The 24,137-nt window shown below is 47.9% G+C and overlaps 1 protein-coding gene across 1 annotated transcript in view; it reads left to right on the forward strand.

The window, feature by feature from the left end:
- The window catches only part of GABRR1 (gamma-aminobutyric acid type A receptor subunit rho1), a 33,154-nt gene that overhangs the window by 4,330 nt on the left and 4,687 nt on the right, over positions 1 to 24,137 (forward strand). The window contains exons 2-7 of the mRNA XM_032651329.1: positions 11,782 to 11,888; positions 13,358 to 13,425; positions 14,489 to 14,712; positions 18,632 to 18,714; positions 21,192 to 21,332; positions 23,266 to 23,418. Coding sequence (XP_032507220.1) covers positions 11,782 to 11,888; positions 13,358 to 13,425; positions 14,489 to 14,712; positions 18,632 to 18,714; positions 21,192 to 21,332; positions 23,266 to 23,418 — 776 coding nt within the window. The remainder of the gene's footprint in view (positions 1 to 11,781; positions 11,889 to 13,357; positions 13,426 to 14,488; positions 14,713 to 18,631; positions 18,715 to 21,191; positions 21,333 to 23,265; positions 23,419 to 24,137) is intronic.

Here is a 24,137-nt window from a genome sequence, read left to right on the forward strand (position 1 = left end):
GGCTAGAAGGCCATGACCAAGGTGCTGGCAAATTCGATTTCTGGTAGGAATTCTCTTCCTGCCTTGTAGATGCCACCTTCTCACGTGGCCTTTCCTCTGTGCTCGTCAATGCGGAGTTGGGTAGTGGGGGAGGATCCAGGTGTCTTTTCCTCTCCTTATGAGGACACCAGTCCTACTGGGTCTGGGGCCTACCCTCATGATCTCATTTAACCTTAAGTACCTCCCTAAAGGCCCTATCTCCAAATACAGTCACACAAAGAGTTAGGGGACTATATGAATCGGGGAGGGGCACAATTCAGTTCAGAACAAGGGCTCAGCCAGCACATTTATTCTTGTCTCCCCAGGTTCAAGTACAATATCTGGTAGATAGTAGTTGCTCAAGAAATGTTGGGCATGAATAAGTAAGTGACTCCTAACCCTTGCTATTCCTGTACTTCACTCACTCATTCCTTCAGTCATTCATTCGTTCAACAAATATGTGTTGACCACACTGCCCCAGACACTGGAGGCAATGGAGAGGAACGTGGACCTCACTCCTTCCCGTGACGTGCTGACAGTTTAGTGGGGGTGACAGACCTTAATCCAATAACTTTTACAGAATGTCAGAATATCAAAGACTTTAGAAATCCCCTCCTTTTAAAGATGAGGAGAGAAAGGCCCAGAAAGGTATGGAACTCATGCCACCCTGCGTACCCTCAGAGTTCCGCGTCCCCTGTTTCTCTACTTCCTGTGCCCTCCTCTGACCACCATAAAATGAGACCAGGAAGTTCTATTCATGGATGTGAAAGTTGGGTTGAACCATATGAGAATGTTCTGATACTTCAAAAACAGGGGAATATCAGCCATTTCCCGTGGTTCTAGCTAACATTTTCTTGTTTAATCCTTACAGTGACCCCCTAAGGTTAGTATTATTCCCCCATTTTATGGGAAACTGGGAAACAGAAAGGTCAAGTAACCCACCCAAGGTTAACAGCTAGTTGGTGGCCACCCCAGGATTCAAACTGAAGTCTGAATGGTGCCAAATCAGTGACCCTTCCAATACCGCGAGCAGCCTCGTTAAAGAAATCTAACTTCCAACAAGTGATTGTAACTTGTGATTTCCGTGACATTGGGATCTGTGACCCCCGGTTCTAGGCCTGGTCTCCTCCCCATTCCTTGGGTGAGAGGGCAGGAGGGCACTAGGCTGAGAAGTCACCCAGCAACTTCTCATTCCCAAATGCATCACAGGCTCCTTGATGTACATACGCTTTGTTTTGTTTTGTTTAACAGCTGGTGTATTTAATTAGTGATGGGAATTCCACTCATAAGACATTTATTGCAAGTCTAAAATGTTCAAAGCCATATAGGTACATTGTGAATAGGATATGATCACTAAACAAAGGTTGCTCATAAAGCAGGTGGTGTTGGTATTAGGGACAGATATTGATCTACAAGTTAGAAAGTAGAATGTTCTATAACATATGGGAAAAATACAACCTAAGAATTCTGATAAAGAGAATAGGTGGGGAAAATTCAGAGCTTTAAACTAAAAAAAAAAAAAAAGCAATGCAGTGTCTTCGAATGGGAAGGCATAGAGAATTTATGTTCAGACATACGAACAAGGAAAAAGGGATGATCTAGGTCGAGATTTTACCTGAAAAGCAGGTGGACAAACGTGTCCTGCTGTGCCCTCTTGTCTCCCTGGGAGGGCCGTAGCAGGCCGGGTCTGCGAGTTGAGGACCCATCAGCTTGGTGGGAACCTGGGTCTGTCATGGTGGCGAGAAGAAGGCTTGATCAGAGGAACCCAAGATAACACAGAAGCCACATCCAAGCTGGGCTGGTCCCACCCACACCGGACACAGCCTTCTGGGTCCAGGTGACTCAGGCCTGCCACGGGTATGCAGACTTCAGGTGTCAAGGAATATTCACACTCTGGATTAGTCAGGGTTCTCCAGAGAAGTAGAACCAATAGGATATATATATAATACCTATTTATCTCTCTCTCTATCTATCTATCTTACCCACACATATGTGTATTGTGTAACATATATATAGTGTAATATGTGTGTGTGTGTGTGTGTTTGTGGGTGTGGGTGTACATGGAGAGACAGGGGGAGGAGGATTTATTTAAAGAATTGGTTCACATGATTGTGTGGGCCACCAAGTCTGAAATTTATGGGGCAGGCAGGCTGGAAATTCCAGAGGGAATTGATGTTACAGCTCTAATCTGAAGGTAGTCTGGGCTTCCCTGGTGGCGCAGTGGTTGAGAGTCCGCCTGCCACTGCAGGGGACATGGGTTCGTGCCCCGGTCTGGGAAGATCCCACATGCCACGGAGCGGCTGGGCCCGTGAGCCATGGCCGCTGAGCCTACGCGTCCGGAGCCTGTGCTCCGCAACGGGAGAGGCCACAGCAGTGAGAGGCCCGTGTACCACACACACACACACAAAAAAATTAAGGTAGTCTGCAGGGAGAATTCCCTCTTCCTCAGAGGACCTTAGGAGAAAAGACTGAGTTGATTAGGTGAGACCTACCCACATTATGAAGGGTAGTCTGCTTTATTTAAAGGCTACTGATTTAAATGTTAATTACATCTTAAGAATAGTGTCACAGCAACATCTAGGCTGGCATTTAACTGAAAACTGGTACCATAGCCTAACCAAGTTGACACCAAAAATTATCTATCACACCTTCTTAGAGGCAGTGGTTTGAAAAAGATTGTTGGTTAGCCCAAAATCCACTTAGTGAGGAATCAAAGGAAATAAACTATTTATACTTGAGGGAAAATACACAATACTGACTCATGATGCGGACGAATGCACAGCCTCTATAGCAATTCAAGAAGTGCAATGTAAATAACATTATGGTAACATAAATAAATACAATAAATACAAATTAAATGCACACACACACACCCCATGCTGGCGGGTCCAGGGGAACACAAAACCGTCTTTGTGGGGCCCTGACGGTGGACTGACCCTTTCCACATCACTGTCTGCCAATAGGACTAGAGCTGTAAAGTACCTCTAACGTCTGAGGGATGATGCTTCTGGAACAGACTTGAAAGGTCTCAAAGCTGCCCTGTGGCCCAATCCCTTATTTCATGGCAGAGGAAACAGACTTAGAGAGAGGAGGAACGTGCCGTATTCCCTCATCAGTCAGAAAAGCCGGGGCTCCCGGCAGTGTGCCAGCCCCCTAAACTGCCCAGTGCCTTCCGTGCCACGACAGGTCATTGCCTCAAAGACCTGTGCAGAAGAGCAGGGTGTGCAAACGTCACAGCAGCATCACTTGGGTGGAAAACCAAGACACTAGCCCATGTTCAACCCTAGCTCAGCGGCAGAGGGAGCGCAGCTGGTCTGTCATGGGTCTCCTCTCCCTTCTGCTGTCCAACCAGCTTGGCCACACCGAGCAAGTCCCATCTCATGGCCTTTGTCCCTGCTGTGCCTCTGCCTGGACCACTCTTTTCCAGAATCGGCAGGTCGTTCTCTCACCTCCCTCAGGCCTCTGCTAGGTTGTCACCCTCTCAGGGATGTGTTCCCTGGCCACCAATATGAAACAAGCCCCCCCAGCGGCCCATTCCCTAACCCCTAACCCTGCTTACCATCATAGCCCCGAATTTTGTTCCCATAAGGTAAGATGGAGCCCTGGATGTGTGTCCATGAGGATTTCCTTTGAAGTTTTGGCTTGGGCATGAACAGTTACGGGCAACCCCAAGAATCCATCACCAAAGCTCCCAAGCCAGAGGGGCCATGGTGGGAAGTCAGGCTCAAACTGTAAGAGTGCCTGGCTTTGGGACCTGCCACTGCGACACTCTCACACCGTGACTTTGGACAAGTCGCTGGGTATCTTCAAGTCTGCCCCTTCCATAGAGTGGAGTCAATTATGTCTGTCACCTCAGGGTTATTGTAAGGATCGTGTGGGCCAATGCATGTCGAAGAACTTTGACTGTAAAGCTCGAAAACCCATAAAGATGCTGGTCCTCATTTATGCCATCCTATGGCGGACACAGATCAGAAAGGCCAGCGCAGACCCTCATCCACCAGGAGCCCCGTAGAGCTGCCTTTGCTTTGAGGACAGTTGTACTCTACACATCACCCAGTGATACTCCCTGATTTGCCAACATGGGGGTCCTGCCCAGGGGAAGGAGACCACTTCAGGGTGTCTTGCCCTGTCTGAACTCACACTGAACTCACATGCTATTGACATGATGGGACCCAATAATGTTCCTAAGTCGTCTTTGTAATCAAAGTTCTAGAACATGGCCAGGAATCAACCTGGAGCTTAACCTCAGCAGTTTCCGCGATACTCTTTTTCTTCTTTGTGAACCTCAAGAAAGCGTCTTTCCATCTCCAGTTTTCTGGCTTCTCTCCTAGTCTCCAGGTTTTCTCTGCTGCAGGATCCTTAAGTTTCTTGAGCTGTAATTCATCTGGGTCGGTAGGCTTGAGTTCCATTTAAAAAGCTAGAGCAGTTGTTCTCTATGTTGGCTGAGGAGGTCTGAAAGCTGTTGATGGCTGGGCCCCACCCTTGGTCTGGGGTGTGGCCTGGGAGTTTTTAAGTCTCTCAAGTGAACCCAACGTGTGATCAAGGCTGAGAAACACTGAGTGAGATTATCTCAGGTTATCATTTTCACCACGCTGGTCAGCCGCTAATTCTTTTCACTCTTCCCTTCCCAATTTGAAGACCATTCTCTTTGATGGAGAGTATCAAAGTAAAATTGGATTCTGTTAGCAGAATTACTGTCTATTGTAATTGTTCACATTGCTCCATCTTTTCCAAGCAGTACTTCCTTCTACTGACTGTCCTGGTTCAGAATCCAACTTTAAAGAATTCTGCTTGTCTTTAGCACCTTTTTTGATTGAGCCTTGCCTCGTTTACACCTTGGTCTTCTTGCCACATTGCTTATGGACCCATTCATCTCTTTGGAATACACCTGTGGGTTTGTGTTTCTCCTTCCATATTTTGTATATATCTTTGTAAAGTCTGAGCTGTGCAAACGGTTAGGAGCTGGGGCCACAGAGATGTATGAGATAGAGTCCCTCCGACATAGAGTGCATAGGGAAGTGGGTGGGCTGATCAGAAAGCCCCCGCTGTGCAGGATGGAGCACATTCTAATGAAGGTATTGACTTCAGTGGGAAGGAGGGAAGCCCAGGAATTCTTCCCGGAGGAGGTGATATTGATCTGGGTGTGCAAGGCATCGTCTGGGTAAGAAAGTGTACGAAGACTAGTGGAAAGGACCTTCCAGATAGATGGGACAGCAGGAGCAAAGGCATGGGGGGTATAACTGGCAGCTGCAAGAAGGGGGCAGAGAGGGAGCTGCGGCTGGGGAGGTGGGCAGGAGGCCTATTATAGGCCTTGTATGCCTAAGTTGTGTAGATTTCACTTTGAGGGTGAAGGGTTTTAAGAGGGGAAGTGGCATGATTGTGATTCCCATACCATGCTGTTGGTGTGATGGTTGGGATCAGGGTAGGGTGAGACCAAGAGGCGAGGAAGTCTTCTGCCTCCCATGGGAGAGATGATGGGCAGAGGGGGGGGGAATGGAGAGGCCAGGATATGGAGAGAGGCCGTGAGGGGAGGCTCATCCAGGACTGGCTGAGCGCCTGGGTGTGGGCGAGGCCTGGCCGAGCCAGGAGGGCAGCCCTATGAACAGATACACCTCCAAGCAGTGCGGCTAGGGCTGCACATGCCCCACTGCTCTCTCATGGCCCTGGATGGGGCTGTGAAGGAGGATGACATCCAGGTGATTTGGACCCCACATTCAGGGTTTCTCTCCTTGGCTATTCATAATGCCAAGAAAGCAAGAACATTTCATTAGCAAGTTCTTTCTTTCTACCTTTTTTTTTGTTTGGATTTTTTAAAAAAATGAAGTGTAGTTGAGGTACAATGTTAAATAAGTTACAGGTGTACAGTATAGTGGTTCACAGTCTTTAAAGGTTACACCCAATTTATAGTTATTATAGAATATTGGCTATAGTCCCTGTGCTGTACAATATATCCTTGTAGCTTATTTATTTTGTACATAGTAGTTTGTACCTCTTAATCCCCTAGCCCTATCTTGCCCCTCCTCCCTTCCCTCTCCTCTCTGGTAACCACTAGTTTGTTCTCTATATCTGTGAGTCTGTCTCTTTTTTGTTATATTTAGTAGTTTGTTTTATTTTTTAAGTGATATACAGTATTTTTCTTTCTCTGTCTGACTTATTTTACTAAGTAGAATGCCCTCCAAGTCCATGCATGTCACTGCAAATGACCTTATTTCATTCTTTTTTTATGGCTGAGTACTATTCTGTTGTGTATATAGACCACATCTTCTTTATCCATTCATCTGCCGATAGACATTTAGATTGCTTCCATATCTTGGCAATTGTAAATAATGCTGCTATGAACAATGGGGTGCATGTATCTTTTTGAATTAATTTTATTTTGTTTTTTTGGATCTATGGCCAGGGGTGGAATTGCTGGGTCATATGGTTCATTAGCTAGTTCTTGCTTTCTTGTCAAAATTAAGTTCTCTACCTTCTCAGAGGTGAGATAATCAGCAAAGTGAAGTATAACTTATCAAGTGCTCTGCTATTGGCTGAATGAGACTTCCGGCAGATCACTTGTTTCTCACACTCCCCCATCCCTGTTTTATCTAACCTCTGGGAGATGTTCTGAGAAAACATCATCCACACACAAACTGATGAGGAACTACAGCAAGGAAACATCAAGAAGAACCATAGGTCAGAACTTCTCCTTCTCTCCAAGAGGATAGAAAAAAGATATCAATAGATGTTCAAAAAACGTACAGCCGCTGTTCATTCTAAAAAGCTGTCTCAGATGTCATCCTGTATCATCATCACTTGGGACATGGCAATTCCTTCTTCATAACTTTCCAGGGACTCATTCAATAAATGCACTCGTTTAATCAGTGAGTGGCCACCAGTTTTCTGCAAGGTCCATGCTGGCTTCTCTGTGAGGGGAAAGGTAAGCTTGGATGTTCCGCATGTAACCCACATTCCAGGCAATGGGAGCCAGGTCTTCCTTCCAGACACTGTGGCCAACCTAGCCTCTCACCCTCGGAACCAGAGCCTCTGGATTTGACTCCTGGCTCCTTCACTTTTACAAGTTATTCAAACCCTCTGTGTCTCAGTTTCCTCGTGTATAAAATGGGGACAGTGGCAAAGCATACCTCACAGGGTTGTTCTGAATGCTAACCCAAGCTAATACATGTAATATAGTTAGCATGATAACTGGCAGAGCGCTCAGGCAGTGTTAGTTATTCCCATTATCTGATGTGTGTCACACTTCATTTCAAGGTTAATAATCATACCTCGGCTGGTAAAAAGATGCTGATGACAGGAAAAATATTTGAAGATGTACCGTAACTTGAGTTAAAAGCAAGTTACAGTATCTCTCTCTCAGGAGTGTAAGGATATACTCAGGATGGTACAGGTTATTTCTTAGTGGTTTTCAGCCTCTCCTTTATGCTTAAATCTGTTTTTCAAGAAGTTTTAACATGGGCATGTAAACAGAAAAAAAGGTATTTTAAAATATTAAACAACAACAATTAAAAAAAAAGACTTTAAGGGAGTTCCCTGGAGGTCAAGTGGTTAGGACTTGGGACTTTCACTGCCATGGCCCGGGGTTCAATCCCTGGTCCGGGAACTAAGATCCTGCAAGCCGTGTGGTGAGGCCAAAAAAAAAAAAAAAGACTTTAAGCATCCTATTTATCAGTTTTTTCTAAGCTAGAGTCTAAGCTTCATGACGGCAAAGGCAGTGACATCTCAGAATTTGACAAACCTCCCTTTAGTCAGTGCCCAGTTCTGTTTCAGCCTGGCCCAAAGCCACAGTAAGACCAGGGCCAAACCTGATTTTCATTCCTGCCCCCTTTTTTGGTCCCTCCTGGCTCTCTTTCCTGGTGCCTGTCCAAGGTGCTGATCCCTTCCTTCATTCACGAACATGTGCTGGGAGTCCACGGGGGCCCAGCACTGTGCAAAGTGCTGACGATGGAGAGGACTCTGCCCTCGGTGGCCTGTGATCTCATCCTGCCCCTCCTGACCACCTGCCTGTTGCCCAACAGGCCGCCCTCCCTGTAATCTTAGCCCTTCCCGCCCCCTGGGACCTGCCCCCGCACACCTGTCCCTGCTCCACTTTGCCGCGGATGACATAATCCCTATGCATCAGCCCTGACGTGTCCCTGGGCATCAGTCTGGTCCTGACCGAAAACAGCGCCGCACTCAAAAGGGCTTAACTAATAATTGAACAAAGGGACTGCTCGCAGAGCTGTGCAAAGGGTTCAGGGAAGCACCCAGGCAGGTGGATGCCCCCCAAGCACTAGGAACAGAAGGAAGCCATGATGACCCACAGGCCTGAAGGGTAAATTGTGTTATTGGAGCTTATCGATGATACTGTGATTACCTGTAATCACAGAGCAACACAGACATTGCTAGTCCCTGGCATCAAAGCAGAGAGAGAAGGAGGAATAAACACTCTGTGTTTCATCTCCTGCCAGTGCCCATTTGGCCGAATCCCTATGCCTGGGGGCAAGGACGCCCAAGTGATACAGTCCACCTGGCAATGTGTTCCTCTCCATACTGACAGCTTCATGGTAGATCCAGGTTAAGAATGCCATCAATTTCAGTGGGGGAGATAGTTTAGGTCAGACCTTTTCAAATCAGGCCTACTGAGTAATTAATCCTCCAATTCCTCTTCCTGTGGGTCCTGCGAAAATGCTCATCAAAAAGCTAAATTAGGGCTTCCCTGGTGGCGCAGTGGTTGAGAGTCCGCCTGCCGATGCAGGGGACACGGGTTTGTGCCCCGGTCCAGGAGGATCCCACATGCCACGGACCGGCTAGGCCCGTGAGCCATGGCCGCTGAGCCTGCGCGTCCGGAGCCCGTGCTCCGCAACGGGAGAGTCCACAACAGTGAGAGGCCCGCGTACCACAAAAAAAAAAAAAAAAAAAAAAAAAGCTAAATTAATGCATTGCAGCTTCATAGTTTTTTTTTCTTTCTTTCACATTTTATTCTGGTTAGATTTGAAGCAAATCTGGAGGGTGAGGGATGCTTTGTTGATTGGAGTACCTAGACTCTCTAGAACACCTTTATTTTTAATTTTCATGGTAAGCCTCAAAGACAGAGACCAGGAGCACACAAAGGTGCCCTCAAGTAAGGCAGACACTAGCCAGAGGTACACACACACCATCCTAAGGGGGTCTCTTCCCCACACCTCGGCTGCAGTGATTTTCAGCAGCACCCCAACCCCTGGCCAAGGGGCGGGAAGCAGAGGGTGGGACAAGGGGAAGGGGGAGCTGGAAAGGAGGAGAAGGGAGGTGGCTCCCAGCTCCAGTGGGAGAGAGAGAGGAGGTGGGCGGCCATGGGGACCCCAGCTTCCTCCATTTCATCCACCAGCAGTGTAGCTCTGCCTGATTCACTAGTCCCAGTTCTTCCCCTGGGCTGCTGCCTTTGCTGCCAGCACAATGATTTCCTTCCTTTAGGAGGAATCTTCCTTATTGGCTCAGAAACGACAATGGCTCCTCCCATTTGCGTTTCCACCTTAGAGTTTGAAAAGCACACGCACGATCTCATTGGCCCCTCACACCCCTGGTCAGGTCACAGAGCTTCACCTTTAATCAGGCGAGAAAACCGAGTCTCAGGGAAATAAGATGCCCATAGGCACAGAGTAGGCAGGTCAGTGGAGGGCAGAGCTCTGTTTTTCTGTCTCCCAGACATATATCCCCCCCACCCCATAGGATAAGGAATTTCTTCAGGAAAGCAGATAGCAAAGGACTTTAAAGGTGGATGGAGCCAGTTATAAGTAAGGAAACTGTGTGTTGAGGATGAAGGCATCAGGGCCGTGGTTCTCAAAGTACTGTCTGCTGACCACCGGTAGAAGCAGCAACTGGGAACTCTTTAGAGAGGCAGATTCTTAGACCTCAGCACAGACCTACTAAATCAGAAGCTATGGGGCAAAGAGGGGTTCAGGAACCTAGGTTTGAACCAGCCCTCTAGGAGATGCTGATGCAGGCCAAAGTGTGGGAAATGTGCATTGAAAGGAAGAAGTGTGTGTGTGTGTTACCCGGGAGAGCACACACACTGGTGTTGGAACAAGGAGGAGCTAGGAGAGCAGTTCATTGTTTCTGTGGGTTTTAGAGATGGTGATGATGGGTAAATGAAGGCCGAGCACTGATTGAAACAGCAAAAGACTGGCAGCAACTCACATGTCCACCGATAGAGGACTGAGTGTGTAAGCAATGGTGCATCCGTGCAATGGGACACTGTGCAGTGCGAAACAGAATATGAGGCTTAGGACACTTTGCTATGGGAAACAAATCCAAGTCATATAGAAAGAAAGAAAGAAAGAAAGAAAAAGTATAAGAGTTTATGTAATATGTAAACTTTGTGTATAAAAATAGGAGACCCTTTGTGACAACGTAGATGACAAATACTGTGTGATCTCACTTCTGTGTGGGATCTGAAAAAACGAACTTGTAGACACAAGAGAACAGACAGGTGGTTGCCACAGGTGGGGATAGGGTGTGGGTGAAATGGGTGAAGGGGATCAAAAGGTACGAGCTTCCAGTTATAAGATAGATAAGTCCTGAGGAGGCGATGTACAGCACGGTGACATAGTCAGCAATACTGTATTGTATATTTGAAAGCTGCTAAGAGAGTAGCTCAACGTTTCTCATCACAAGGAAAAAACAAATCTGTGGCTATGTAAGGCGATGATGTTAACTAGATTTATCGCAGTGATAATTTTACCGCAAAATATGCATGTATCAAATCATCATGTCGTACACCTAAAACTAAGACAATGTTATGTGTTAATTATATTTCAGTGAAACTGGAAAAGAGTAGGAGATCTAAGAATATATATTTGTATTTACTTGTACCTACAAGATACTCTGGACAGATAGACCAGAAACCAATAAGAGAGGTACCAGAGGATGGGGGAATGGGATGGGTGGAGGCACAGGTAAGAGGCCAACTTTTGACTGTATTTCCGTTTTAAAAAATTGTCAAACCCTGCAAATATAATGCCTATTTAGAAAAAGTGAAAATAAATTAAAATGGCCCTAGATGCGATTCAGAAGCAGAAGCATAAGAAACTTCCTCCCAGGGAGCCAGGATGATTGGCATTTGACCCAAGGGCAAGTCCATGCTCCCTCCACAGGATGGGCCAGCAGAGGCCAAGGGAGCTGGGCTCAGCCCACACCCGCCGCCTCTCTCCTCTAGCTCCAACCTGCCCAAAATGGCCGAGGAACTTTGGGTGAGTTAGACTTATTAGTAAGCCCAGGGCCAGCAGTTCTCAGCCTTGGTTACACATTAAAATCATCTGGGAAGCTTTTAAAAACACCAATGTCCAGGCCCCATTCCCAGACCACCCAAATCAGCACCTCTAAGATGGGGCCTGGATGTTGGTTTTTTTTTTTTTTTTTTTTTTTTTTTGCTGTACGCGGGCCTCTCACTGTTGTGGAGCACAGGCTCTGGACGCGCAGGCCCAGCGGCCACGGCATGTGGGATCCTCCCGGACCGGGGCACGAACCCGTGTCCCCTGCATCGGCAGGCAGACTCTCAACAACTGCGCCACCAGGGAAGCCCTGGATGTTGGTGTTTTTAAAGTCCCTCATTCACACTCCTAAACCCCTGTCTTGGACCTTCTGGGTCAGTTCATTTATCCAGAAAGCTGGAGGAAGAGAGGATTTCCATCAGCTTTAAAGAAGAAATAACATATCCCATCAAACTTGTCAAGATCAAGTCTGAATGCAAATGGGTTTTATCTGGCTTAATTAGGTTATGTGATCAACCTGTTTTCTCTCCCTCTGCAGCCCAGTTCTTAAACGCAGCCCTGATATTACCAAATCGCCACTGACAAAGTCAGAACAGCTCCTGAGGATAGATGACCACGATTTCAGCATGAGGCCTGGCTTTGGAGGTATGAAACACGCACTGTGGGGGCTTGTCTTCTTTCTACAGGTCCTTCTGTCTGTCTGTGGGCAGAAATCAAGCCAAGGGTCCACTCAGCGTTGCTCCCTGCATTCAAGTCTGCCTTGGTTGTGCTTGGGGAGCAAGGCCCCTGAGCCCCCAGCATCATCTGAGTACCTCCCCTGGCCGGCCTGCCCTGGGCTCTGCTGAAAGCATTCTTGGGAGGCGGCTGCTGGTTGGTGGCCAGGCCAGCCCAGCCGAGCTGTCCTCGGGCCACTGCTGACAGGGATGGCTCAGCATCGGGGAGCCCAGCAGCTGGCTGTGAGGACGGCAATGGGAAGACAGGGCAGCTGCATCCCAAAACTGCCTCCTGAAAATGCTCGGAAAGAACGATCTTGGACTAAATTTGTTCTCGTCTGGGAGCTGGCAGACAGAACTCTGGGTCCACATCCAAGGGCAGAGTGTGGTCTGCTGGGTTTAATTAAATGAAAATAGTTAGAGAAAATAATGATTTAGTGCTGAGGGATGCCAAAGCCCTCTGAAGCTTAGCCTGCAGCTGCCAGGTTTCAGCTTTCTTAGTGTCAAATAGGGTTTTCATCCTTATGGGTTTTTTCCCTGGAAAAAAAAATATTTATTTCAGAAATCATTCTCATGCCTTTTATTTCTTCCAGTCACCTTTGCCTAAAGAATAAACAGGTTCTGGAAGGGAGTCTCTGTCCAGTCCATAATCAGCTGCTGTTGGATCCAAACCCACCTTTTTACTCTGTGATGATCTAAGTGTGTTCCATACCTGCCCTACACGCCTGAAAGCAGGGAGGAAAAGAGGCAACAATTTACTTCCCTTATAATACTTTCTTTCTCTTTATGAATATTGTGTTTATGGCCTAGAAACAGCCCCCCCCCCCCAAATCTAATGTTTTCATATCCATCCCAGTGTATCACATCCCCCATGGAAGCTACTCCATCATGTAGCAAAGACGCAGATCTGTGGACTTGGCTAATGTTTTGAATATGACTTTGGGCACTGATTTACAAGCAATGCCTTTCTTATGGCCAGAGACATTGGCTTCCAAGATGAAAGAGGGTACAAAACCAGGAGGTAAATATAAAAATATAAAATGTGTGACCTCGTGCTGAGGAGTAACTCCTTAGACGGGACCTGACTTTGATCTAGGTCTTCATTGTCCCCTTAGATGAGCATGTGTAACCAAAGACAGATGCTTTATATTAATCTAATTGTTTCAGAATCACCTGGATGATTCAGACCAGAAACATTTCTTTTCACCTTAGTTGGAATATTCCAGGGAGCCAGCCCATGACTCCACCCTTTTATCTCTGGTTATCCTGGCATGTGGGACACCAAACCTTCAAATCTGACAAGACACGGAGGTTCCAGGGGAAATGCTGCTTACGCCTGTCTCATTCACAGTCAGAGTTCAAGTGAAAAGAATAAATGCTCTTGCCGTGCCCTGTCCCCAGGCCCGGCCATTCCTGTTGGCGTGGATGTGCAGGTGGAGAGCTTGGACAGCATCTCAGAGGTCGACATGGTAAGTGCTTCTCTAACCAGAGCTGCAGACAGGGAGATTCCCACAGAGCCTATGCTGGGCCAGGAGCTCCACACGCCAGAATTCACCAGGCTCATAACTCCCCAGGTGGTGGGAATTCCCACACTCGTTTTACAGTTCAGGGAGGTTGAGACACTTGCTCAAAGCTACCCACTTGGTATGAAACAGAGCCAGATGACAAACATCATCTTCCCTGCCCCAGTGTCCAGGGTCTTGCCACTGGGATTGTTCTCCGGGCAAAGGCTCTCCAACACAAACAGCAGGGTCCAAGGATCCAGATATATGCTACTGCTGTGGATTCTGTGTCTGGCTGTGAAAATGCAGAAAAAGCAAAAGTTTCCTCTGTTTTTCCTTTTTAGTGGACTTAGATAAAAGATAGAACATTCCACAGCTCCTTGACTTACAGGACTTTGTAGGGCCTTATCTTAGTTTGGGTTCCCCAAGAAGCAGACCTGAGATAAGCATTCCAGCACAAGCAGTTTATTGCAGGCGATCCCGGGAAACACAAGAAGAGGCTGGGGACAGGGGAAGGGAAGGAAGCAGAAAGGGCCATGCCATCCAACCAGATCTACGGGAGACTCTGTCCCTCGGGGGTACTCCGAGTCAGCAAAGAACTCACCTCAGCGTTGTCGCAGCTGAGGGGCCGGGAGCTGGGTTACTTGTCCATCTCCCAACCCTTCCCCCAGCTCCACTGCCTGGCTGAGGGCTGCTTCCAGAGGCTTGAACTGTCTGGCATTTGGGGCTGGCCCTGTGCGTGGGCTGGGAGCTCTCAGGCTGGGGGTCTCATTGCCAGCGGTAGCAGCCTTTGCCCAGTGGAGGCGAGTGTCAGAGGATGGAGTGGGGCTCAGGTCCCCCCTCTGTAGAGCCTCTTGCTGAGTCCCCCCGCCCCAAGCAGGGTTCGAGAGCCTCCTGCGGCAGCAAACCCCAGGGACTAGAAGCAAGGACTTCCCGGGCTCAGTTCCCTCCCCAGCCTGGGGTACAGAGGGTCCTGCCATCACCCAGCTGTTCAGTGGGTGGGGTCTCCCTCTCTGCCCTTGCCCCCCAGGACTTCACGATGACCCTCTACCTGCGGCACTACTGGAAGGACGAGAGGCTGTCCTTCCCGAGCACCAAAAACCTCAGCATGACGTTTGACGGCCGGCTGGTGAAGAAGATCTGGGTCCCCGACATGTTTTTCGTGCACTCCAAGCGCTCCTTCATCCACGACACCACCACGGACAATGTGATGCTGCGGGTCCAGCCCGACGGCAAAGTGCTCTACAGCCTCAGGTGAGCCCTTCCTGGCCTCCCTCTTTCTCTCGGAGTCCTCTTACTCCCGAAGCTGGGAGGAAGGGAAAACTTCTGTCAGCCAAGAACATCACTGGTCCCAGCACAGCAGTTTTGCTTTTACCTTTTTTTGTGGCTTGTGGGATTTTAGTTCCCAAGCAGGGATGGAACTGGTGCCCCCTGCAGTCGAAGCGGAGTCCTAACCATGGACCGCCAGGGAATTCTGCTTTTTGGCTTTGAACAGCTTAGCTTCTAACTTTCCAGGAGCTGCCGACTTTTCAACATCAAGAAAACCTAACTCTACACATGAGTAAACATTTATTTATTTATCTATTTATCTATCTTTGGCTGCGTTGGGTCTTCGTTGCTGCACGTGAGCTCTCTCTAGCTGTGGCGAAGGGAGGCTACTCTTCATTGGGCTCAGTAGTTGTGGCACGCAGGCTCAGTAATCGTGGCGCACGGGCTTAGTTGCTCCGCGGCATGTGGGATCTTCCCGGACCAGGGCGCGAACCCGTGTCCCCTGCATTGGCAGGCGGATTCTTAACCACTGCGCCACCCGGGAAGCCCCAGAGTAAACATTTTAAAGAATTATTTCGTCTTGCAAATACACTTGGGGAAATTTCTCAGGCTGGTGCTTATGATTTATGCCCTATTCAAGTTCAATTTCAAACGTTTAATGAAAGTTTTATTTCTCTAGTAGGGGTCAGAGAAGTAGCTAACATATTCTTCTCAAAGACCTGCCTCCTTCAACTCCTCCGATTCCCAATTTCCGATTTGAAATTTTGGTTTAGAAAAAAATGTGTTTACCTCGCCTGGGCAGCTCAGGCTTGTTTTTTGTCCCTTCTCCCTGGTGTTCTCCTTGAGAAACTATGGGGACCCTGGGCCGCTTGGTGATTTTAAATGGTATTTTGAGCATCACTTTGAAAACATAAAGAATAAAATCTTCTCACAAGCTTAGGTACCTTAGAAATGTTTCTTTCTTTTTATTTATTTATTGAAGTATAGCTGATTTACAATATTACATTAGTTTCAGGTGTACAACATAGTGGTTCAATATTTTTATAGTCTATACTCCATTTACAGTTATTAGAAAATATTGGCTCTATTCCCTGTGCTGTGCAGTAGCCTTAGAAATGTTTAATTGCTCATCAAACACTGACGTGGGGAAGCTTTCCTTAAGCACAGGCATGCAGTGGGGCTTTCCCTGTACGCCCAATTTAGAAGCTTGTGGTGCCCGCCCCACCCCGGGAGGGCGTGTGGAGATGAGCTCAGGCCTTCACAGAGAAGCGACTCAGCTGCTGGCTGAGATTTACTCCTTCTGTGCTGTGCTGATGCTACATTTCAGTTTTACAGACTTGGTTTTGGTAAAGCTGAATCCACACACCAATGTCTACGTAGGGGGTGTCTGCGTGGATGCAGTGTATCTTCAGAGTCAGAGATGGCAGTGTCGAAGCTGAATTTCCACGCCCATCTCCCAAAGGAATATTTATAATCATCCTTCATTACTCATGCTGGCTTGGAATCTAAGCAGTTAGATACCAGACTCAGAGCAGGGTCATGGGGTATTCCTCTGCAGGGCCTGAAATACCTCCTCTCGCAGGAGTGCCCAGGTGGCTCAAGGGTGTGCAACCCCTTCCCCAAGCCATGTTGGGTTGATTCTCCCAGGAGTCCTCACATTTGAGGCAGCTGCCAAGACATCTTCAGCTCAACAACCACCAACAAAAGAACACGATCGAATAACACCGGGGATTCACAGGACTAGACCAAAACACTAGGTAGCTTGAAAAACCAATTCCATGGCTCTTGAATTCCCAGTCAGCTTCAAGATATGAGAGTCAGTGATTGTGGGAGGAAGAGATGTTTTGGGGGAGAGCTGGGGGCACCGCATGAGCAGGCCTGCAGTGGGACCACGGGGACCCCTTGGAGAGCTTGGAGCATGTGTGCCTACGGTTGGGGGACACTGCAGTTAGTGGGCGAGAGAAGAGCTACCTAACCACCTAGGGGCAGAGCCAGGTGGGCTCGGTCTGCACTACCAGGGTTGTTGGGAGTAGTTCAGTGTGTGTGGGATGGACAGTGGGTGAGCCAAGAGCTGGCATGGGAGATGCGGCTGAAGGATGCAGGTGTCCAGCGGTGGGAATGAAGGACACAGGAAAGGAAGTCTCCGCTTCAACTACATAGCAGGCCCAGAGAGCTTGAAGCCACCCTCCCCAGAGAACTGTCCTGCCCTCACTTCCACCCACGTAGGTAGGTGGCGACCAGAGATGGGCAGACACCACTCAAACGTCAGCTCTGCCTTAGCTGGGGACGGGGAGAAGAAGTCTCAATGAAATTTGAAGTGTTGATTAATATCTCGGCCCAAAGTTCTTTTAATTTCGGAAGCGAGATGTGTTTTGTCACTTCTGAGGGTTTTGACTGCCTGTCACATGAGAGTAAGCAGGAAAATCCCAGGACCTGGCAAGTTTTCATCCAAGACGGGACGATCCTCCCACTGGAACAGTTTAAAGGGACTTGTGGGAAGCATAATAATAAACACGGGTGAGGTCACACCACACACTGTGCTTGTTCAGTGTGTGGGCTACAAGTGGAAATCATCAAGTCAGGGTGCCAAGAACCAGTCTGATGATGTCTGTGGTTCTAAAAACGTCTGTTCCTGTACCTACTGATACAGAGAGTAGAGCTTTTTAATCCTTTTGTTCACAGCAAAAACTGCCTGCATTTGACATTTCATGTCCCCAAAGTGTGCCACAAGCGTCTCCAAGCTTAGTTCCTAGTTTCTTTCTTGCTGGTGATGCTATCAGGTGTGGTTATTTGATGATGTGCCCAGAGAAATGGGAGGCTGGCTACCCACTAGGTGTCCCAGTCAGGGGCCAGCCTGACAACCCCCCAAAAACATCCTGTATATCAGTATTTCTAGGGGCGATAAGATGACCCAGCTGTTAACAATACAGAAACCCTCCCAGAACACAACCATTCCAACACTCAAATGGAACGAGGAAATAAGGTGAATACATGGATAATTAATTTCTTCAAGAAAGCTCTTTGCCTTGAAATTTCCATTTACAAGTGAATTTTTTTCCTTTTTGGCCGTGAATTATTCAGATAAGTTTTACAACTTATACATAACCAATTTTCTGTGGTTGAAGGAAAAATAGTATGTTCACTAGCCAATGACTGTTAATCATAACCTGCCATGGGATTCCACACTGGGCAGGAGGTCTTTCTTCCATGACTGACAATCTGTATTTGCTTCTTCTCTGATGCAGAATCTTACTTTCCTGTGTAAACTCTGAAGCAAAACCGTTAGATGCCAACAAGTGCTTGCATGTTGATACCGTAAGATCTTCCAGTGTTTTTCCATTACTGTGGTCTCCATGGAATTACCCATTAAAAACACCTGCGTCCACTAGTAGATGTTATTATCAATATAGAAATATCAACATTGTAAAAAAAAAAGTGCCGATCTGGCAACTGGCATAAATACTTCATGAATATTATCTCTAAGACACTGGACACAAATATTGAATACCAGTAAAATCAGTAAAAGAAGAATTTGAATGATCTGAAACAGGAGAGCCGTAAATGCTCTTATGATTTAAGGAACCATATCAGATGAGTTGTGATTTCACATTGTTTTATCGAATGAGACCATTGCTTCACTACAATGCTTGCATGTGATGGGAGTTTAGTGCAGTCATTGTTTTCCCCGCACTGACCCTGGGGTTAAACATAAACACCCAAGCGTACTCCAATGTGGGTATCACACATAAGATGCTTGGTTCTCTAGATCCTGGCACACTGCTTATGAATTACAAGAAGGAGGCAGTTGTATTGGGAGGAAGCAGAGGGCTTTCTGCTTGTTTTATCATTTTGCACTTGTACTTTGCAGCCTCTGCACACTTGGATTTTGTCTTTTTGTTTCTAGGGTTACAGTGACCGCCATGTGCAACATGGACTTCAGCCGGTTTCCCCTGGACACACAAACGTGCTCGCTCGAAATTGAGAGCTGTGAGTAGACTTGTGCCCAGATATCCACACACACATCTGAAGTTACTCTAAACACCTCTGACCCTCAACAGGAGCAGGACGTGTTCCTAATCTGTGCGTGTGCTTTTAAAATGACTTTTTAGATAGAAGCGAAGTCTGGGGTAAGTTTGAAAATGAGAAACAAATTTGGGACTCAAACCTTCTATTCCCATAACTGACCCTTTTAATGCCCATGGCAATGGCTTTGAACTTTGGTGCTGTGGAACCTAGATGTTTCCCAGTTCGCCAGGGCAAGAGCTCGGGGAGGGGGAGCAGAGGGCTCAGCAAACGTGGGTCTCCTTTCAAGCCCCCCAGCCCAGCACTCACACACGCAGCCCACCAGAAAGTTCCTTTTGGATCTGTTTTATTGCTTTTCTGAATAAGATTTCCACTGAGGAAACACTTTCCTGGCAAAAACAAGTTTGGCAACAATTGCCCCAGGGGACAGCCATTGTGAGTGCAGGTGGTGGTTGAGATGCTCAGGTACAACTAAGGGACCTCGGGAAACTTACCCCTCCCACACACACACATACACATACACACACACACACGCATACACACATACATACACACACACACACATACACACACACACACACACACACACACGCCCTGGAAAGTTAAACACCAGCCCCAGGAAGAGCAAGGCTGCGGCAGCATCCAGGACTAGCCGCTGGCATCTCTAGCTCTCTGCGAACCTGCCCCCGTGCCCCAATCTCTGCCAGAACGTTTTCTCTGATGGGCACAGTCTGGACCCTCCCATGACTCCCATTCCTATACTTCTCCCGAACCAACACACACCCACTGCCACATCTCAGCCTGTGTCAAAGTCCCGTAAGGAGTCATGTTGGCCCAGGGCACCTTGGTAAGCCTCTCCGGGCGGTGGTGGTGCAGCAGGGGTCCCCTGGCTCCAGTCAACCAGGGCCAAGGAGCGCAGGGACGTGGACCCCCATGTAGCAGGGGCCGCATGGACAGCTCTGCAGGGCGCTTAGTGTGGGATCAGGGGGAATAAACCCCAGGACCAAGAGGGTGACTGCTTCCTGCACCACGGCTTTCCACCTGCTCTGTCCTTTAATCCTCCCAAGCTCCCTGTGATCTCCATTACACAGAGGAGGGGCGTAACACAGCGAAGGACGAATTGTTGGCTCCAGACCTTGCTTTCCCCACAATACCCAGGCAGCAGCATCTGTCAGGGTTCCACCAGAGAAGCAGAACCATAGGAGATACACAGGGAGAGAGTTAGTACAGGGGACCGGAGCGTAGGGCTCGGTGATCACCTGCAAGGCAGGCCGTGGGGAAGGGCAGGCTGGGGACTCTCGGGCAGGAGCCCACCCTGTCGCCCACAGGTGGAATGTCTTCTTCCTCTGGGAAACCTCAGGTCCACTCTTAAGGCCTTTCAACTGATTGGATCAGGCCCACCCAGATTAATCTGGGTCATCGCCTTTACTTCACATGAACTGGTTGTGGATGTCACAACTACAAAGCATCTTCCCAGCAGCACCTGGATTAGTGTCGGATTGAATCACTGGGTTCTTGCTATAGCCTGGCCAAGGGGACACATGAAAGCAGCCATCACACGGGTCAAGGGTTAGAGGCAGAATAAAACAGGAATAAAATAGAGCCTCAGGGAGCCCCAGAAAGAACTGTTTACACACGAGCAGACTGGACCGGCAACCCCTGAGGGTTTTATCCCAGTTCTGCCCACGCAGCAGGTAGGTCTGCCTGGCTGAGGTAGGTGGTGTGCTCAGCCAAGTGGGCAGGGTGGGGAAGTGTAGTGCCAGAGGGGAAGCAATCCTCAGGGGAATCGCTTTGATTCTACCCTGGGCAGGAGCAACTGGAAGCCTGCAGAGAAGGGACTTGTTCTGCTGCATCTCTTTATGGGTCCTTTCTTGCTGGAATGCAGCCCTTATTACCTGAGAGAGTGTTTAAAAGGTATTTGCCGGGCTTCCCTGGTGGCGCAGTGGCTGAGAGTCTGCCTGCCGATGCAGGGGACGCGGGTTCATGCCCTGGTCCGGGAAGATCCCACATGCCGCTAAAAACAAGAAAAGAACAACAAAGGTATTTGCCATCAATAATGCATCGTCACCCTTTGAAAGAAGAAAGGTGTAAATCACCCATGGTTTAGAAAGCTGAACCATGTGAAATGTTGCCGCTATTTAACCTGCAAACACATTTTTTAAAAGAGCAAATTGTAGTTTCTGGTCTACAAGTATAGCAATTTCATCTGGTTTAAGGCTGAATTGAGGGGTGAGCACTTTTGCAGCGATGATGATCATTTAGGCCTGAGGGCTTTGCCCTGATGACTTTTGGAAGGCCGAGAATTAGATTTGTCTCTTTGGATTTACTTTTGCTTCATTTAGACTGCGGTTTGTTTATTCAGACCATCTTATCCCGATCCCCACAGAGCCTCACAGGCTCGTCGTCTTTCCTGGCGTCTGACGCTGTCTCTGTCTTTCCAGATGCCTACACGGAAGACGACCTCATGCTATACTGGAAGAAAGGCAATGACTCTTTAAAGACAGATGAGCGGATCTCACTCTCCCAGTTCCTCATCCAGGAGTTCCACACCACCACCAAACTGGCCTTCTACAGCAGCACAGGTGGGGGTGGGGCTAAGAGAGGGGCGGGGCATCCTCCATCTCAGAAAGCCTGTGAATTTGTGGTCAAGTGAGCAGAGCCTGTGCCACTTGGATTTGAAACCAAGGATCTGGACTTCTAGATCAGGTCTAGAGGGTGGTGAGCATTGGGTGGGGGTGATTTTTTGTTACGTCCAAAGCATCAGAAGTGATAACCTAGAAAATGCTGGTAAGGGCTCCAACATAAACCCCATGGGGAGGTCTGTTTGAGACGACAGCATCGCCAGTTTAGCGGCAGGAATCTCACCCTGATATAACTCCCAGAGCGCCTTCTCCTATGGGCAAGAAATAGTCCAATTTCAGGTTTATTGTTTTCCATTCACTTTCTCTTGGCTTCAGCCCCCTTGAGTGCTTCTCTCTTAACCAATCCCCTCCTACCATACTGCTTTCACGACCCTCTTGGTGAGCCACGGTGCAGGAACTACTGGTCATTGGTCATTCTCTGTGGGCAGTGTTGTTGCTTTCTGAACCAAGGGCCTGGGCAAGCTTGCCAACCCTCCCCCGCGCCAACGTTGCCTGAGGGCAGGTGCTGTGGTATTCCTCTTGGCAGCTGAGGTTACAGCTGAGCTTCACTCTCTCCAACCCTTGCCTCTTTCTTGACCAATTACCTTTCAGGCTGATTTTGCTCTAATCTTTATGCAGTTTCTGTTGCTAAAACATCGCATGGTTGACTACCCAGAGAAGTGCCACCGTTTGAGTCTCTCTGATCTGTAACAGAGGGCACTGCTCCCTTCCAGCATGTGGCGATCCCGCGTCTCTTATCTTTTGCATACATCACCCACCAGTCTTGGTCCTTTGGGGGATCCCCCATTCCTTTGACTCTTAGCATTTTGACCTTCCTCCTTGCGTGAGTCCATTTCAGGCTGCTGTAACAAAGTACCATAGACTGGGTAGCTTCCAAACAACAGAAATTTATTTCGCACAGTTCTGGAGGCTGGGAAGTCCAAAATCAAGGTCCCGGCAGATTCAGTGTCTATGAGAGCCCGCTCCCTAGTTCAGAGACTCACTGTGTCCTCACATGGGGGAAGAGGCGACGGAGCTCTCTGAGACACGTTATAAGGGCAGCAATCCCGTTCATGATGTAATCACCTCCCAAAGGCCCCACCTCCAAATACCATCACATAGAGGATTAGGTTTCAACACACGAATTTGAGAAGGACACAGGCAGTCCGTAAGCACCTCCACAGTCACTTTTTGGAGCTGTTATAACCGTTGCACTAAAATTGTCCTGGATGCGAAGTTTTCTAGTTAATGTTGCCAAGTCCCCATTTTATTTTCAGCCCTCATCATGTCAAATTTATCCTGCCTTTTCCTCTCTTTCCACCATTCTCCTGTTCCTTTCAACTCCTCCCTGTAAGTTTTCCTTGTAAAGAACAACCGGGTGGAGCTAAAGCATAGCCTAAATGCATTGTTGTAGTTAGCTTGGTATTTTAACTTCAAACCTATTTTCCCCCATAAGAAATCCAACGGGCGTTGTTAAATCCATACATCTCAAGCTTTAACGTGTACAGGAATCATGTGGGGAGGAGTGTTAAAAGGAGGTTCTGAGTCAGTAGGATCTGGGGCGGGGCCCGAGAGTCTGCATTTCCAACAAGCAACCAAGTGATGGCGGTACTGCTGGGCCCTGTACTGTAGTTTGAGTAACAAGAGTCTTCAATGGCCTGGTTCCCTTTACGTACAGAATGAGGGCCAAAATTCCTTGAGATGGACTCACCCATGCGGTATGAGTTATCGTATAATCACCCTGTTCCATGGTTTTTCTCACTTCCCCTTTATAAAGGTAGCGTAAGTTTCCAGGGAAGCATCTAAGGCATTTATGATTCTCTGAATAAAGTTTGTCCTATGAAGGAGCTGAGTGCCTCTGCTGTGTGTTCTCTTTTCTTCCTGTGTCCCCCAGGCTGGTACAACCGTCTCTACATTAACTTCACGTTGCGTCGCCACATCTTCTTCTTCTTGCTGCAAACCTACTTTCCCGCCACCCTGATGGTCATGCTGTCCTGGGTGTCCTTCTGGATCGACCGCAGAGCTGTGCCCGCCAGAGTCCCTTTAGGTAAGAAACCTCTCAAGTGCACATTCCAGATATCTGAAAATACAAGTAATTCCTTCCAGATAAAACCATTCTTTCCAAATTGGCCCTGAACCCCTGTTGGTATTATAACTTGGAAAAACTTTGTTATTCATTCACAGGTAAAATGCCACCATTAAGAATCTATATAGTAGGAATTCCCTGGTGGTCCAATGGCTAGGACTCTGTGCTTTCATGGCTGAGGGCCCAGCTTCCATCCCTGGTCTGGGAACTAAGATCCCAAAAGCATTGAGACCAAAAATGAAAACAAACAAACAAACAAAAGAAACAACTATGCAGCAAAGCTGTTTCTAGGTCCCCATAGGTTCCCACGTAAACAACTCATCTTTAATCTTGTTAGAGCTGAGTTCTGGGGTGGGTGGTCCTGGTCTGTGGTGCTTTCTCTGCCCACCTGCCTAAGAAAGTCACATTCTGTAATGGGGTTTCTCCAAAGGTGGCCCAAGGGATCTTTGTGACAGTCTTTGGGGGAAATTGTTTAAAATGAAGAATCCGGGGTCCCATCTACATGTATAGGATCAGAAGCTCTGAGACAGGACCAGGAATTTGCATTTTGAACAAGCTCCCCCAGTAATTTTTTTTTCTGTAAATGTCTTATATTTTGATTTGTATGGTAGTTATAGAAATATATATTCATTGAGCTCAATATTTAGGATTTATGCACTTTATTGTAAGCAAATTATTCT

Source organism: Phocoena sinus, chromosome 12 (assembly GCF_008692025.1).
Source record: "Phocoena sinus isolate mPhoSin1 chromosome 12, mPhoSin1.pri, whole genome shotgun sequence".
NCBI lineage: Eukaryota > Metazoa > Chordata > Mammalia > Artiodactyla > Phocoenidae > Phocoena > Phocoena sinus.